We start from the raw sequence: 19,142 nt of genomic DNA, 5'->3' as shown, positions 1-19,142 counted from the left end.
GTAGGGAATATATCGGTGACTAAGTATTACACTAAGTTTATTGAGCTGTCTAGATTTACTGAGGATACTGTGGCTACTAATAGGCAGAAAGCTAGGAGGTTTGAGAGAGGATTGCCTCTTTCTCTCCAAGAAAAGTTGTCAGGACAAGTGTTTGATAATTTTGATAAGTTGTATGGTAAGGCAACACATTTACATGCATTAAAGTTAAAGGAGAAGGCTGAAAAGGTTGAGTTAGAAGCTAAGGAGAAGAGGAAGGAGCCTACGGCTAATTATGGACCATTTGGAAACTAGAATAACTTTAAAAAGCATAATTTTAATAACCACCAAGGTAATAACTTCTAAAACAATACGAACAATTTTCCTAAAGGAAAAAGAAACCAGCTTGGAGATTGTAACTAGAGAATGTACTACTGTAAGAGATGTTCAAACAACCACCTAGGAAAGATTGTGAGAGTAACTTCGTCACTTGTACCGTGTGCAATAAGCAAGGGCACAGGGCATATGAGTGTTTTTCTAGGTACAAAGGAAATTAGGGAAATAATCAATCTAAGGGTAGTGGACAGAATTGGAATTAGCAAAAAGGAGGTAAAGGTAACAACGAGAATCAAGTGAACAAGGGGGCACAATTTCAGAATGGGAATAAGAGTACCAATAGAGATAACACACAAGTTAAAGGTGGAACACCAGTGAAGCATAATGTGATGGGTTCTCGTGAGGCCGAAGCGGTGAGAGATGTTATTACTGGTACATTTTCCATAAACTCAGTTCTTGTTTAAGTTTTGTTTGATTCTAGTGTAACATATTCTTTTATTTCTAAAGCTATGTTTCCAAGACTATCGAATTGTCTGAAAACCGTAGTTAACATAGATATTCTTATGAAACTTCCAACTGGGAGTGTAGTTCATTGTACTAGGGTCTATAAAGACGTACCTATAAAAATTAAGAGTAAGGAATTCCTGTCCAACCTGATAAAATTTGAATTAGGAGACCTTGACATAATTCTGGGAATGGATTGGTTATGTCACTACAATGTTGAGATTCGATGTCAGCCATAGAAAATCCACTTGAAAACATCTCAGGGAGAGCTTGTAACCCATTAGAGACATGGAAAACCTAGGCATACTAAGATCATTTCTGTGTTGAAACTGGCAAAATATATGAAGAAAAGGAACCCAATCTATTTTTGTAGTGTGAGAAACTTGGAGTATGAGGAACCATCTAAACTTGAGGATATTGAGGTGGTGAAGGAGTTTTTAGATGTGTTTCCAAAAGAGATTCCAAGGATTCCACCCAAAAGATATATAGACTTTCCTAAGGCATCATACAGGATGGCACCTGCAGAGATGAGTAAATTGAAGAATCAATTGCAAGACTTGTTGGAGAAGTGATACATTCGTCCAAGTGCATTACCATGGGGAGCACCTATGTTATTTGTGAAGAAGAAGGATGGTAGCATGAGGCTATGCATCGATTATAGGGAGTTGAACAAGGTAACCATCAAGTACAAATACCCTTTCCCTAGGATAGATGACTTGTTTGACCATTTGTAAGGTGCAACTGTGTTTTCTAAGATTTATTTGAGATCTGGGTATCATCAACTACGAATTGCAAAAGAGGACATTCTGAAAACGACATTTAGGACGAGATATGGACACTATGAGTTTACTGTAATGCCTTTTGGGTTGACAAATGCACCAACAATTTTTATGGACTTGATGAATTATGTGTTTCAACCTTTCTTAGACTAATTTGTGGTGGTATTTTTTGATGACATTTTGGTTTATTAAAAGAATAAAGAGGACCATGTAGAGCATTTGAGGGCGTTGTTAGCTACTTTAAGGAATAAACAGTTGTATGCCAAATTCTTGAAGTGTGAGTTTTGGTTGGAGAAGGTAGTATTTTTGGGAAATTTTATATCCAAAGACGGAGTGGAGGTAGATCCTGCCAAGATCGAAGCAGTGAAGGGGTGGCCTACACCCAAGAATGTGTTGGATATTCAAAGTTTTCTTGGTTTAGCGGGGTATTATAGGCAGTTTATGAAGGACTTCTCGAAGATAGCTAGGTCTATTACTTCGTTGATGAAGAAAGAATCTAAGTTCATCTGGAGTGATAAGTGAGAAGAAGCATTTCAAGCTTTGAAAAAGAGTTTGACAATGGCACCTATGTTGACCTTACCTGATGGAAGTGGTTCATATGATTTGTATAGTGATGCATTTAAGAATATGCTTGGATGTGTTTTGATGCAACATGGAAAGGTGATTTCATATGCATCAAGGCAATTGAAGAAACATGAGGTTAACTACCCTACTCATGATCTAGAACTTGTGGCAGTAGTGTTTGCATTGAAGATATGGAGACATTATTTATATGGAGTGAAATGTAGGATACTCACAGACTATAAAAGTTTAAAGTATCTTTTCACGGAATCAACCTTGATCATGAGGCAACGTAAGTGGATAGAATTTTTTTTAATGATTATGAACTAGATATCCAATACCATGAGGGCAAAGAAAATGTAGTTACGGATGCTTTAAGTCGCAAAGCAACTCATAGAGTGAATGCTTTAGTAGTGGCAGATAAACTGTGTAGAGAAATGAGCAAGTTGAACATCAAGGTAGTGCCACATGGAACGTTGGAAGGAATGCTTAATAATTTGAGTAACCAACCAACGATATTTGATGAGATTAGGAACAACCAAGCAGCGGATGTGAAATTAGATTGCATAAGGGAGAAAATTAAGCAAGGGAAGGCGTCTAATTTCAAGATCCACGATGATGGAAGTATAAGATTTAAGGGGAGGTGGTGTTTACCACAGAAATGTAAGGAGTTAAAGAAGAAGTTGATGGAAAAAGAGTATAATACACCCTATTCAGTACATCAAGGAGGACATTAGCTTTACAAGGATTTGAAAAAGGTGTATTGGTGGCCTAAAATGAAGAAGGAAGTAGCGGAATTTGTAGCTAAGTGTCTAACCTGCAAGAAAGTTAAAATATAGCATAAGAGAGCTCAAGGAACAGTGCAATTACTCGAGATCCCGACTTGGAAGTGGGATTGCATCTCAATAAATTTTGTCACTAGTTTACCTAAGTCTAAGAATGGAAGATACCATCTGGGTTGTAGTGGATAGACTTACCAAATCAGTAGTGTTTATGCGAATGAAGGAGACTTGGAAAATGGAACAACTTGCAAATGCTTACATTAAAAATGTTGTGAGGTACATGGAGTTCCTAAGGATATCGTTTTCGATAAGGATTCTAGGTATCTTTAAAAATTCTAGAAAAGTGTCCAGGAGAACGTTGGTACGACATTGAAGATGAGGATACAATATTTCACTCAGCAACAGATGGATAATATGAGAAGACTATCCAAACCTTAGAGGATATGCTACGATCCTGTGTATTAGACTACCAAGGTGGATGGGAAGATATCTTAGACTTGGTAGAATTCTCTTACAATAATAGTTACCATGCAAGCATAGGAATGACACCATTTGAGTCCTTATATGGAAGGAAGTGTAGAAGTCCACTATGTTGGAGTAGTGAGACAATAATTCTAGGTTCTCAATCAATAAAAGAAACAACAAAGCAAGTGAGATAAATCCAAGCTAAGATTTAAGCTGCCAAGGATCGACAAAAGTGTTACGCGGATTTGAAGCGTAGAGTAGAGGAATTCCAAGTTGGTGATAAAGTTTTGCTTAAGGTTTCACCAATGAAGGGAGTTATGAGATTTGGAAAGAAAGGGAAGTTGAGTCCAAAGTACATTGGAACATATGAGATTTTGCAATGAATAGTAAAAGTTGCTTATAGGTTAGCATTATCGATGGACCTCACCTAGGTACACGATGGGTTTCATGTTTCTCAATTGAAAAGGTATATCCCAGACAAGTCGCATGTCCTATAACCTGAAACTATAGAACTAGATCAAAGTATAACCTATGAGGAAAGACCTGTGAAGATTCTTGATAGTAAAGTGCGTAGTACACACAAGAAAGATGTCAAGATAGTAAAGGTTTTGTGGTCAAACCAAGAGACTGAGGGAGCGACTTGGGAGGCTGAGGATGAAATGAAAAAGAAATACCTAGAATTATTTGAGGTTATTTGAGTTACGAGGACGTAATTCGTTTTCTTTAAGGGGGTAGAATGCGGTAGAATTTCGCGCTTTTACCTTAATTTCAAGCATTTTTGTGCATTTTTAGTATATTTTGCACAATTGTATCCGATGTTTACAAAGAAAAAGATCAAGAACGGTTACAAAAAGTACAAAAACTATAAGTATAAGAAAAGTTTTTATTAAGTGGGTGAAAAAGTAAGGTTTTAAATATGTTTTAAACAAAGTTTCATGATTTTCGTCCTTAAGTTTCGCGACAAAACTTCTTTTAAGGGGGGTAGACTATAATACTCTGTATTTTTATAATATTTTTAAATATATAAATTATTTATTTTGTTTATTTATTAATATGATTCATTTCATTTTAAAAAGAAATTAATTATTTAAATAATACATAAGTGTGTACAAATTAATTGGGTTATGAATTGAGTCAATAAAATCATTTTAAATTAGGACAATTTTATTCAAATGATTGGATAAACCTACTAGGAAACTAAGGAAACTTAAGAACCCAATAAGTTGACCCCAAAGGAAAAGTTAAGGGGGAGTAGGATTTAGTAATGGCAGTTTTGCAATTATGAGTTTTTTGTTTTAAAAGGAGAGTATAAATACTCTAAAACCTCAAGATTTTTCCACTCAAGAATTCATAATTGTCAGATTTCACAAAACCCCAAAAATTCTCTCTTTATTTATCCTCTATTTTTTCCCACGCCTCTCTCCCTCTTTTTTTCTCTCTCACCAATGCAACCGGAGGACCACCGGCGACCACCGACAGCCAGCAGCAACACCAGCAACCACCCTGCTGGCCACCTTCTCTCTCCTCTTCCCCCCTTTTCGGTTTTTGGTATAAAAGAAAAAACTCATTTCTCTTCCTAATTTAATTTTATTGTTGACGAGGGGAAAAGACTAGGTCATTGACTAATACTCCCTCGATCAAATTAAATTTATAAACACTTAACAAACCTAAACACAAGTATAGAGGCAAGTCAAGGGTCGAACCCAAAGGAACGGTAATGTTCAAATGCTTTTGATTTGGGCACCTAAGCTAGGTCAAAGCCAAAGATAAAGAGAGAACACTAACACCTAACAATGATCCATATAATTAGCAATTACAATGCAATCTAGAATAATTCTCAAGGCCTATCGAATTACACACAAGCACAATTTTCATTAATCACTTTAATCTCAACAATCAATCAACACAATTCCCAAATTAAGCACAATCAATCAATCATACAAGTTTTACCTAATCCCTAGCCAAACAACTACTCTAACATCATTATCTAATCAATTAACAACTAAAGAAATCAAGAATCAACAATATATGAAGAACAACTACACTAATCAAGCATCAAACATCAAAATCAATCCGAACACGCTTCAATATTAAACAAAGCAATAAAATGAGATAGAGTTATAAATGCTCATTGATAATAGAGAAGATCTTCAACACAATTGTCACCATTGAATCTTCAATCTCTCATTCACCATTGAAATTCCTCACTTTCTCTCTCTAAATCTACTCATAAACTAACCCTAAAACTAGAGAGAGAAGCTCTCAACTAAGCTAAGAATATGAATTCTAATTCTAATTCTACTTACAAAAATCGGGTTACAAGTAGATATTTATAGGAGGCATGAAACGAAATCGAGCAAAAACAAGGACCCGGGGAGGCACGCCCGTAGGTTATGCGCCCACGCTCCTCTGGGTTTCTTCGGTTCTTCTCGAGGCTTCGTGCGTTCGCTAAGGGACTTCGAGTGAGCGCGCAATATGATGATGATGAACACTAAGAGAGTCAGTTTCAAAAGCACTTGACAGTGGGTTCGACACCACATCCTCATGAGAGCACGGCTTGAGAGCGCAAGAGCTGGAACTTGGAGAATCTACTTCCTTGCACCTTGAGCTTTCCAAATTCTATAAGCTTTTTAAGTTGCACAAGAATGGGTACGGACACAGATACGAGTACGAAACGGATACGGAAAAACGTCTATCTCAAAATAATGGACACGGGTACGGGATGTTAAAATTCATAAAATATAGTTTAAAAAAAGAATTTGTCCATAGATTTGTCATTTCGTCCTCTCAAAAGATTATATAGTAACATATTAACAATATGAAGGCACCCATATTATTTAACAATTACCTTATTTTATCTTACTCTACTTAAAATTTCTCAATAAAAAAAGTTGAACAACCTATATCATAGTAGGATACGGTCCGAGACGTGTCATCGTGTGTCCCACCGGTGTCGGTGTCTGACACGGTGTCCAACACGGACACGGCAGTTGGATGAAGTGTCCATGCATCCTAGGATCCAAATGCATCTTCTACCTTAGTAATCCATCCATATCAAGACCCGAACCTCGTACAATACCTACAACCACGAAAAGAGAGCAAATAAAGGAGAAAAGACTAGAAAAACCATAGAAATGCATAAAACCACAAATAAGAGAGAAAAGGTAGAACAAAGAGCAAAAGCATGAAATTAAGCATTTATTAAGAAAGAAAGCTATGAAAAGAAGGTAAAAACAAACTAATATACTCATCAAATGGGTGCCATTTATGACACCCATCAAATGCCCCCAAGCTTATCTTTTGCTCGTCCTCGAGCAAAACAAAACCAAGGGATAGAAAATGATGAGCTTATTTAAACAAACAAAAGAAGAGAGGAGACAAGAATATACACTAACTCACTTTCGTAGGAATCACGGTCAATTTTAGAAACTAAAGACAAGCCATTTAAACCCCTAGATCGCTCTAGAGGACGAGTAATGCTCTCGTAAGGGTTTCCTAAGAGATTAACCCATAACTCTCACAAACCAAACAAACAAGGCAAAGCATGAAAAAGAAGCAAAAGAAAACAAAACAAAACAAATGTTCGTGAGTGGACTTTTTGCAAATGTACAAGCATAATGAATGCAAATCTTACTAAACAAGTAAGGGAGTGCACATTCTAAGATATCTAAGGTTGATTGAAGCATAGGACATGCTAAGCATAGAGAACTTATCAAGATACAAGTCACTTTCATTTCAAAACATTTTTAGCACATTCACCCAATTAGCTTCAAATCTACTTTTAGCTAGCATCTCAATGGTTCCTCGAAGGAACCAGAAAAGAAAGAGATTTGAGGCTACTCGACGTCTTAACTATTGCATACCGCCCTATAAGCTTGACCTACATCTCCCTCCACCGACTAGTGACTCAACCATAAAGGTCAAAAGGTCTTGGAAAGGGTTGTAATGTAAAGGCGAGAAAGGTGAAGGTAGGCTAAAATTTGAAATTTGGTGGTATACCTAAATCGTGAAGAAAAGATTGGCCAAATCTTAACACCAAAACCATGTATTCACCAAACAAAAACACATCACCCCCAAGTTTATTCAAAGCTAAGAATCATATGTACAAAATGTGTAAGAACGCTTCCCCCCAAGCTTGAACAAAGCATTGTCCTCAATGCTTAAAATAGGGAGAAAGACACTTACATCATTATATTTTTTGAATTTTCTCATTTTCACTTTTTATTACTTTTGCCAAAGCATTTTGAATTTGCTTTGCTTTTTTCTCATTTTTTCATTTTGTCACTTTATTAATTGTCGTCGCCTTTTTTAAATATGGACAGCTTTTTCAACTTTGCATTTGCTTTTTACTCACAAAATTTATACAACACAAACTTGCTTACAACATAAGAGCCAAACAATCATTCTCATCCACCAAAACTCTAACATAAGAGACCAAGTGCTTCACAAAAACAAATGATAGGAACAAGAATGAAACAAAAGGCTCAAGATCTAAAGATGTGGCTTGAAAAGAAGGGTATATGGCTCAAATGGTTAGAAAGAAAGCAAATGTAAACCCAAAACAAAGAAAAGAAAACTATCCTAGAAAAGTAAAATTACCACCCTGAAAAGATGCCTTTGTCTTTCCTAAATGGCTCGGTCGCGACCTCGGGAGATGAAAGTCAAATTCTAGATAAAGTATACAATAGCCAAGGATCCATGCGCCGCTCAATCCACAAATGTTGAAAGCAAGAAGAAATAAAACCTCACATGGTTGTAGCAATAACTCACTATTAGTTTCAAATTCACCAAAGGGGAGCAATTGCAAATTTTCAAAAACAATAGAATTCGGCTTCAAGGTTCCAAAAGTTCTAAAGGACTACCTTAGCATACTCTATCCTAGAGTCATCTAAACATACTCTCAAACCGTGCACACTGTTACCATTTAAGAAGAAAGCATTGAACTATACAAGTCCAAAAGTATTATGTCCAAAGCAAGAACAAAACAAAACACATTGCAAATTTGCCTTGATAGAAACAAAAATCTTTTTGGAAGTTTTTCAAGATAAAGAATCATGGAAATGCATATACAAATTTGCATGGTAATATGAATCAAAATCCCATCAAACATGATAGAAAACCCTCCCCTAAGCTTGAATGAGACAACATGCTTAAACACAAACCTAATAATCCACAGGAGGGAAAAACAAAGAGATCAATCCAACAATACCAACACATGTCCAACAAGGTAACAACTATTAGAGAAAGAGCAAGGAATGATATTACCGGATGTTAGGTGGATGTAAATACCCGCAAATGACCCAATTAAACCTTTCAAAACCACTTTCTTTTAGAATTGAATCTTACTTTCAATATGCTAGCAAAATAGGAGTCAATCTTCCTTGATTCTTGATTCAAACCAATGCACCAAAGTATATTATCAAGTCATGTACCTAGCAAAAGGCACACGAACATTTCCATGAGAGAAAATCTATTCTAAAAAGAAAAGAAAATTAAAGCAATAAAACACGGGTTACTTCCCGAGAAAGGCTTGCTTAAGGTCCAAGCTTAACCGCTTTAGAAAATAATAATTCAACGCACGTAAGAGCTTGTCAAATGTACTACTACACATTTCATAAGATAACAAGTAGGCACATGACAAAAAGAGAACGTGGAACAAGATCATTGCACGCAAGTGAGAAGGGAGATGCCAAAAGAAAGAAGAAGAGGGATCAAAAGGAAGTTCAAGAAAATAAGAAGTAGAAGGGGGAAGAATGGAAAGAAAAAGAAAAAGGCAAATCCTCCTCACTAAATTTTTTGTTGGCATAATTCCTGTCTTCCACAACAATGATGAAATGAGGGACATGAAAATCATCCATAGTACGCGGCTCCCCAATAGGCTCTTTGAGATAGGAAGGGTGAAAAATAGGGCAAGAAGGGATGTGGTCAAACCTTTAAGAAAAAGAGGTATGAGAAATAGGAAAAGGGGTAGCTACTCCCTCAACACAAGGTCTCACATTGCCAATGAGGGCATGAAAATCAATCATAGAGTCCTCAGATGAAGAACTCTCACAATCTAAACCTCCCTCAAGCTCAAAAACTCCAAGGGAATCAAACTTTACCTTCTTTCCACCACAATAAATAACCTTTCTTTCAACTATCTCAAAACCCAAGTCCTCACTAATAAATAGTATATGCTCACTAATTAACTCAAAAATGAATTGGAAGTATGTATTGAATGTTGTTATGTTTGTTCTAGATTGATTGGTTAGAGTCATCACAAGTTAAATTGGTAAATCCTGTAAAGTGTAAGAGGATACACACCAAAACTCTTGGAACGTATATACCTTGAGTATGAACATATGAGGGGAGTTATGGGATATTATATTTAACAGGGGTAGGACGCTATACTTTCTTTTATTATTTATGTGCAAAATTCCGTCACCAAGTGTGACATAGTAGATGCCAATTGGGGTATCTCCTTGATTGGAAGCTCAATTTTTAATGGGCTATTCTTAAGGAAGCAAACCCGTTCGATGCGTAATCCAAAGCTATTATTTAATAACTAATACTGCTAGTTATGAGTCAAAGGTAAGTTGGCTTGTAATTGTATGGCGAGCATGTTTTAATTATTTTTATTGATGATAGGATATCCATGTTAGTGTGGTGCATATGTACTCAGCTTTTACTAATTCGTACTTTTGTATTTGTGTTTGACTTTCCTTTGGTTGGCCCAATTATGACCCATTTATATGGTAAGTAGAGGGTTGAAATAAAGGGGAAGTGATAGGTATTTGAAGCATGAAGAGCATGATGGGAATGAGTGTGGAGAGTTACTTGTTATGCTTTCCTATTTAAAAATTTTGATTTATTGGTTATTGAATTATGGTTTATGGACTAACATTGTTATGTTTATTTTTAAGTTGCTTTTAGAAAGGCCATGTTTGGATTGGTTCTAGCTTGTGAACTATTTAATTCTACTTTTGTTTTGAGGTTGTGAACTCAAGTTTTATTTTAAAAGTTGGTATTTATTTTAGACTTCCGCTGTGTGACTTTTGAAAAATATCCTTGGCCATTATCATGGTGGCTGTAATATTTTGGATATTTCCTAAAAAGAGTTTTATTTTGAGTAGAAAGTGTATTTTTAAAGTAGGAAATATCCACGATATTACAGGGTAGTATAAAGTACCAAGACCTTTATGGATGTACCTTTAGACATTGAAGAAAAAGTATTTCTGTCTAATCTCATCGAGTTTGGGTTGAGTGAATTCAATGTTATTTTTGGAATGGATTGGTTAAGCAAGTACAACACAGAGATTAGTTATCGATCACAGAAAGTAAAAATGAGTACTAGTGAAAATGAGTTGTGATGTATTGGATGCTTGGTGAAACCATGTGCCCAAGGATCATATCTGTGTTGAAATTGGAAAAGTATATTAAGAAGGGGCATCCAATGTATTTTTGTAGTGTGAGGAACTTGGAACAAGAAGAAATAACCAAGCTTTAGGATATAAAAGTGGTAAATTCAGAGAATAAGGAGGAACATGTAGAACATTTAAGAACAATTCTACAAACCTTAAGGGAAAACAAGCTTTATGCGAAGTTTTCTAAGTGTGAGTTTTTGTTGGAGAAAGTAACATTTCTTGGGTCATTTTGTGTCCAAATATGGGGTAGAAGTAGACCTAGCAAAGATTGAAGTAGTGAAAGGATGGCCTACGCCAAAGACGGTATTTGACATTAAAAGTTTCTTAGGCTTAGCTGGGTATTATAGGTGTTTTGTGAAGGATTTTTTTTGAAGATTGCTAAGCCTATGACCTCTCTAATTAAGAAAGACAAGAAGTTTAAGTGGGACATCAAGTGTGAAGAAGCCTTCTAACTCTTGAAAAAAAAGTTAATTACAGTACCAGTGCTTACACTGCCAGATGATAGTGGAATTTATGATGTATATAGTGACGCATCCAAAAATGGTCCGGGATGTGTACTTATGCAAAATGGGAAGGTGATTGCATATGCATCATGACAATTGGAAACTCATGAAGTAAACTACCCTACTCATAACTTAGAACTAGCTGCAATCATTTTTGCACTAAAGATTTGGAGGCACTATTTGTATGGGGTGAAATTTAGGATTTACACAGACGATAAGAGCTTGAAGTACATTTCACCCAAAGAGATTTAAACTCACACCAAAGAACATGGTTAGAATATATGACGGATTATGACTTCGACATGCAATACCATGAAGGGGAAGTAAATGTAGTTTCAGATGCTCTAAGTCGTAAGACTAGTCATAGACTAAACACTTTGATAGTGGCTGATGAGTCATGTAGGAAAATGAGGAAAATGAACCTGGAAGTGGAAGAATAGGGAGTGATAGCAGGCATACTTACGAACCTAAGTATTTAACCAACAATATTTGATAAGATAAGGGAAAACCAAGCAAGAGATGTTAAGTTGGATAAGATTCGTGAGAAAATTAAGCAAGTAAAGGCTACAGATTTAAAAAATTCATGAAATGGAAGTATAAGGTAAAAAGTTCGATATTGTGTACCACAAAAATGTGAGGAAGTGAAGAGAAAATTGATGGAAGAAGGTCACAATACACCATACTGAGTACTCCTAAGAAGGGACAAGCTATACAAAGACTTGAAAAAGATTTATTGGTGGCCTAGAATGAAGAATGAAGTTCCAGAATTTGTAAAAAAGTGTCTAACCTATCAAAAGGTGAAAATAGAGCACAAGAGACCGTAAGGAACTATGCAATCATTGGAAATTCTTTGATGGAAATGGGATTGAATTTCAATGGACTTTGTAACTTGCCTCCCAAAGTAAAAGAGTGGAAATGATACCATTTAGGTTGTGGTGGATAGACTTACAAAGACTGCAGTGTTCATACCAATGAAGGAGATCTGGAAGATGGAGCAACTTGCAAAAGTTTATGATCGCGGGAAAGTAGTTCATTGGGCTACTACTCTAATCAAATTAGATATTTATAAATCTAAACTTACACCAAGCTAGTTAGTGGCAAGTATAGGGTCGAACCACGAAGACTAAGCGTATCAATTTATGCTAATTAAACTAGTAGGATAGTCATGATATAGAGAGAGGTACAACTAAAACACTACTTAGAGTAAACAACAAAAACTAGGGAAAGTGGAATCCAATTACATCAATGCATTCAACAACAAAATTGCAATTAGATGAAAATGATCTCAATTAGGAACGATCAACACACTCAACTCACTCCCGCGCAATTAAACATGTTAATTATCCTACTAAGCTAATTCACTCCCGTGCAACTAACCTAGCATAGGTATGGAAGAATTTAGACTCTCAAACAACTCACTCACGCACAATTAAGAACATAGAATCAAATAGCTAGAAAGATTCTAATCCATATAAGCATAATCCATACATAATAATCAAGAACCCATTACATACTAATCACATTCAATTATTCAATTCATTAACATAATCTTTATCCATTTCCCTGGAACAAAACCTAAGCAATCATGATGAAGAAAAGCATGGAAAACAAGCTAAAACAAGAATTAAAGCTAGAATCAAACAAGCAAACTAACAACTCTAATCAACAAGGAATCAAGCCAAAAAGAAGAATTAAACAAAGCAATAAAGGTGGGAGAAAGATAGAAAAGCTAATTGAATAATTGAGAAGAGAATCCACTAATTGCTTCTTCAAAATCTCAAATATCCATTGAAATCCAAGCTTTCTCTCTCTAAAACCACTCTTAAACTAGAGAGAGAAAATCCTAATTCTAACCGTGAGAGAGGGAAAAGAAAAGAGAGGCTAAACTAATCTAGGGTGAATTAAAAGTTAAGAGAGTACTACACCCAAAAATGGGTATTTATAATACAAGCTAAATAAAATAAAAAAAAGAAAAATAAAAGAAAATAAAATAATGAAAACAAAAGGAAATAGAAAAAGAAATAAATTAAAATTATAAGAAAATAAAATGGAAAATAAAACCAAAACCCCCAAAATCAATCAGACCCTTTCTTCTCCTTTCGTGGCTGCGCTGATCAATCGTTCACGCCATCACATGCATCATCACTGTTTAATCATTATCAACCATCATCTTCACCATAAATGAGCATCAATCATGACCGTTCGATCCCGTTAATTATCACATGAGAAAATTGTGATACGGTTTTTACACAACCTGATAACCGTGCCCGCGTCTAGTTATCTCCCAGCCATCTACAGGAAATTTGACAAGGCTAGAAGGACCCCTGTCCGTGCCTGCGGTAGTAGAATCCACGCCCGCGGTGGTCTAGGTTGCTATAGCCACTGCTTTGGTGCTGATTTGAGGTAATTTACGGGCTGCTCTATTCGAATTGTCGTTGGTTTGTTATCGGCGGTGATGTTTGCTGGTGGTGGCTTTGTTTTGCTGTTGCCACGCTGTGAATGAGGTAGTCTGGTGGGCAGGCGAATGGAGGTGAGGGTGCTGATGCATTTTAGGAGTTACGGCAGCGGCTATTGGTGAAGTGGGGTAGAATGGAGGTCACAGGTGGTGCGGTGTAAGGAGGGTGTGCCCATCGTAGGGGATCCTTGTCCTTTATGCCCATGACCCTTTAAAAGCCTAGGACTTTTTTTTAGGTTGTTTTAGGATTTGAATTCCTGACTGTTTGGGAGACCTTTGAATTAGAGTTGATCCTATCATCATGCTTTTTTTTTTTTTGTAAGAAACTAGTAAGAAGTCGCCAATGAGTTGTAGGAAAACTCATAAACGTCGTTCAAGCCTTTCTCCCAAGTAGATTTCAAGGGATATTTAGCATGAATCATAAGTTTACCCCATGCCCAAATTGGTTTATGCGTACCTGAAAAGAGTTCGGGAGCTAGGGTACTAAAATAACATTTTGTTTAGGGGGAATTGCTATTCTAGCCCTAGTGCGGCCTCTACTAGCTCTTCCTTTATCACAATTTCATCACCAAACAATAAATGCAACGGGATACCTAAAACAAAGTTAGTTAATTTTATTTACAAGAATAAATCACTTAGGAATTACATTGCAAAAGTCATTATTCTTTTGTTATTCAAATCCATGAAAAGAACAAGAAATAAACAATGTTTGCCTTGACTTAGGTAATAAAACAATCAATTAATTATTCAAATTCTAGTCTTAATTAACACAAGAATGCTATGTGAATTAAATTACTTAAAATTTTGTTTAAAGAGGTCAAAAAACACTATTTATTCAATTAAAGTTATTTAAATAAGAAAAGAAAAGTGATTTATCTAAGTGCTCAGGAAATTAACTGTTCTTCTCTTATGTTAAATCTCCGTCTTATGCATCTATGGACTTTCCTTCTTCTTCGTACCTCCAAGGACTTCAGTGGAATGTATTAGGGTTGAAAAGAAGTTGGAAAGAGGAGGGGAAAGTAGTATGATAGTAAGAGGATTTGAGAGATTAGGGTTTTTAGAATTTAGGGTTTAAACTTCTGATTTTTCTGTCATTTTTAGGGTTGAAAGAAGACCCCTATTTATAGGCGTAGGAATCTAGGTTTAGGGTTTTAGAGCCATACTGTCAGGTGGCACACGAAACTCTCTGAGTCACGCTGGGTGCCACGCACATCTCAATTACTTGCGCACGCCAAGCGCGCGCAACTCATTGAGTTGTGCTCGGTGCGGTTTGCCTAATACGAAAATGCGTTTTTAAAACTTCTATAACTTTTAATTGTGAAGTCAAATTAAGGCGTGTGAGATATCATTGGAAAGATATAAATTTTTACTTTTAAGGTCCGTCGGAATTAGGTGAAAATCTGTTATGGATAAAAAAATATGACTGTTGGAGTGCAAGGGTGTCGGTTTTAGGGCTTGATTTAGTGTTTTGATCATAAGTTCTTCGTTTTAACTCGAAATTGGGCTTATAATATACCGTTGAAAAGATCTTTGAAAGATCTGTCCATTTATATAGGCCTTGAATAGAAATTTGATGGTTGGTTTATCTGATTGGCTCGTTTTTTAACAATGTAAGATTCATTTGATCTAATCATTGCGTTTGACGCATTTGTGTCTGTTATTAATCAAGTTTAAAGATGTATGAGCACATTTTTGAGGCCTAATTATTAATCAAACAAGGCTCTAAGATAACTCGGTCTCAAATATAGATTTTAACTTACTTCATAGTGCATTTCATAGTCCATAAGCACTTTAATTTTGATCTAGCATGTAGAACGAGTTTTTGTAACATCATTGCACTTCCTGTCGGGACAGGAGGCCAAAAGTAGATGTCTACAGTTAGCCCCCTCTTTGATCGATTCTAGAATAGACGATGATCAAAGTAGCCAAGGAAATAAATTCGAGACTCATTCTGCGAAGTTCCATAAAAATAAGGAATCTCTCAGTAGTGTTGGGAGTGTCAAAACTATCCTCGATTTGCTAAATGTTCAAGACAAATAGCAGCTAAGACTAGAAAATTTATTTTCTAGACTTAGTGCGCTAAAGAATCTAGATTGACCCTTTGCAAATGTAGAACGCTTTTACAAGTAAAGGCTGTCTTGGGTGATGTAATGTTATGAGAAGATATCGGTTTAAAAAAGAGTAAAGAGGATGTTATGCTCTCAATTATGGCATTGTTAATCTAAAGTCACTCGATATGTCATTAAAACTTTAGTCCATGATTTTGACAAGTTAAAAGATGATAAAAAAAGAGGTGTTTCGGCGTTCGTAGCCTAACACGTGAATAGAGGTTTTGACACTCGCTTGCCAAAACGTAGTATTGGAGGTCCACAAGATAGAAATACATGTCTCAGGATTGGAAGCATATATCCAAATCCAGTGAGAGAGAAGAAAATTGGCAACTCTCTCAGCAGTTTTGTCCACAAGATGAAAACACGCGTCCTAGGACTGGGGGCACGTGTCTAAATAGGTGCGATTTCGGCATGTCACTCTTTATACAGGGGGTGGACAAACTGATAGGAATGGTTTCCTTCGAACAAGTGTATTATTCCGATAGAGGGTTCGAAATTATTAGAAAGCTAATTATTTAGTAAGGTCAAGCGATCGGAATGCCTAGGTGGAGGCCGCTTCCGATCAGCAATATTAATGTATAATTAATATTACAGCTTAATCTTGACTGAACCCTTTGGGTCACACCCAAGCAATAAACGGACCGACACGACGAATTAATTAGGAAGGAATTAATGAGTCACTCGAGTATTGTGAACAAAGACATCGGATTCCGAGCTTAGAGCGTCGGAACCGAATCTTAAAAGTCGAGCCAAAATTTAGGAATTGGCGAGACGGGAAAATGCTTCAAGTAACAAGAAAAAACCCTAGCCGCGCGAAAGGCTAGGGAAGCGTGCAAAATAGAAGTGCGCCACATGGCAGCGCATGTGGCAGCACACGTGGCAGCGTGCCACGTGGTAGTCAATATGGTGGCGGCGCGCCAAGTGGCAGCGCACCAAGGTGGTGGCGTGCCACGTTGGCAGCCACCAAGTGGCAACGAGCCACGTTGCAGCGTGCTACATTGGCAATACCATGTGGCAATGGGCCGCGAACCTAGTTGGCGGGTCATGGACGCGGGCCAAAAGGTGGCGGCCCAACCGAACCCAACTTGGGGCTCAAGGTTGGGTGCCGCATGGTTAGATCACAATGCATGTGAGTTGCCTTGGGGAGCAAGTGAGGAAGTTGTCCTCACCTAACCATGTGCCACTTGTTACTTTGTTATTCCTTGGTTTATTTAACTTTGGATTGAATTCAACATTCTTTCTATGTGGGATCTTTTTTTGAAAAAGTCCCACATTGAAAGATGAGTGGAGTTCACAAGGAAGCACTCCTTATAAATAGCCAAGGAATACCTTGGGATTGTTCACTTGAGTAAGGTGTTATAAAAGGCATCTCCATTGAGAAAACCTTTAAACACATATAATTACTTGAGTTTAGGTCGGGCTTAGCTAACCTCTAAGTATTGGACCTTGTCGGGTCATGTTGTGGGTGGACTGTCGTTGGAGGTCTTCGTGCGAGCGAAGCTAAAAGCTTTCCGAAGTAAGAGCTCTTGTTTAAAGCGAAGCACACGTCAAAGGTATTAATATTTCCTTAATTCTTGTTATTTAAGTTAATTATGCTTTGTGATTATATTAATTGTGAGTGTGGTCTTGGCTCGGGTTTTCTTCCGTGGTGAGTTAGACTCATCGAAACCCAACAGGGACACTCTAAATGTCTGGTAAGCTAGTATGCTCACTAACTACCGTATTTGCCTCCAATCGAGATTGTGCCTTATCCTCGATGGTTCGGTGCGCCTATCAACTCATAAAGCTAACGCTTAAAGAAAGAAATTCTACCGTTTTCGCTACGGGAGGTAGATCACGTTGCTGGGAAGAGGGTGAAATTTTTTGCAACACCTACACCATTATTTTTGATGTGGACGCCAAAAAAAAATGAAAAAAACGTGACATTTCTAAAGTCAGTACAGTAAAATGACAAACTTGCCTGTGGGAACTTTTACGTAAAGCACCACCACGGAACGTTTTAAGACACGCTAACGAAAAATGTCCAAAACGTATGCTTGGGTCAGGCACAAAGCACGGTGTGCATGTAGGATGATGCAAAAAACTATCAAAGAAGAAAATAAACTACAAGATTGTAGGCGTCGTTTAAAGTGCACCTAGGTTAAGCATGTGTGAATATGCTTGGCACTCATAGGAAGTGGGAGTTGACATATATGATTAGGGAAAATGATTAGGTACAAAGAAAGTAGGGAGATGCCAACAAGTTTTTTAAGGAACTTGTAAACCGTTCACGGATCATAAAAGGCAACCACGATTTAGGGACAACGATAGGCAACAATGATTGACCCTTGAAGGTTACACCCCGTTCATAATCCATGAGATTACTAAATCCATATGGTTTGGAACCACAAAAGGAGGATCGGGGATGATGGTATGAAGTGAGTCATGGAGTCACATTCGCCCATTTTGGCCTCTACTCGATTCTTATAGTGAAAAGCGATTCCCTGCGATCTCAAAAGGCATACAAACAAAGATTCAATTTGCTCCAAATTATTATTATGTTAAATTGGTTGAATATTAATGCAACACATAATTCTAAAATATTAGTGATCACTTTGATTAAACAACAAGATTAAAAAGGAACCTAAACCGGTTATCCAAATTATATTATTAGGCGTGATTTTCAATCACATATTCTCTTTAAACATGCAATATGGTGATCAATAAATATATTAAAATCAACATTAATATTGAAAGAAATTTAACCATAATATCGTTAGTCAAATCAGATAATAATAAACCAAATCATGATACTAGCAATATTAAAATAAAATAAGTAATTAAATTAATTAATTACTCACATTTCGCGGGCTCCTTTAAATTGCTACATCATGAATACACTGTTAGTAACTTCAATAAAAAATATAAATCAAATGGAAATTAAATTAAATTAAAAATAGAGTTGATTTGGTCCAAACCCTCAATTAATTCTACCTTTCAAGGAATAGTGTAATTGGGATAATAGGTTTGAGGCTTAGAATATAAGAGAGAGAAGAGGGAATGATTTGGTGCATAAGAGAGGAAGAATGAATGATTTTTGGTGCCCCAAAACTGCAGAAATCAGGTTTGTATTTATAGAGGATACGAACAGGGGGGTGCAAGGAACCCTAGAAGAGATAAGAGCTGCAGAAAAACCCTAATTGGGTACCGTGACACGGTATGGGGAACTGTGACACGGTACAGTCCACCGTGGCACGGTGAAGCACACCGTGTCGCGGTGTATAATTT

At 36.7% G+C, this 19,142-nt stretch overlaps 1 protein-coding gene across 1 annotated transcript; it reads left to right on the top strand.

Annotated features, from left to right (window-relative positions):
* The first annotated feature begins 1,424 nt into the window (after nt 1–1,424).
* Nucleotides 1,425–2,117, top strand: LOC145566479 (putative mitochondrial protein AtMg00860). Its single transcript, XM_081625887.1, has 3 exons — nt 1,425–1,490; nt 1,572–1,667; nt 1,791–2,117. Exons 1-3 carry the CDS (start codon nt 1,425–1,427, stop codon nt 2,115–2,117), a joined length of 489 nt encoding a protein of 162 aa, XP_081482013.1.
* The last annotated feature ends 17,025 nt before the right edge of the window (nt 2,118–19,142 follow it).

Source organism: Chenopodium album, chromosome 11 (genome assembly GCF_948465745.1).
Source record: "Chenopodium album chromosome 11, dcCheAlbu1.1, whole genome shotgun sequence".
Lineage (NCBI taxonomy): Eukaryota > Viridiplantae > Streptophyta > Magnoliopsida > Caryophyllales > Amaranthaceae > Chenopodium > Chenopodium album.
This window is presented reverse-complemented; position numbering and strand designations above follow the sequence as displayed.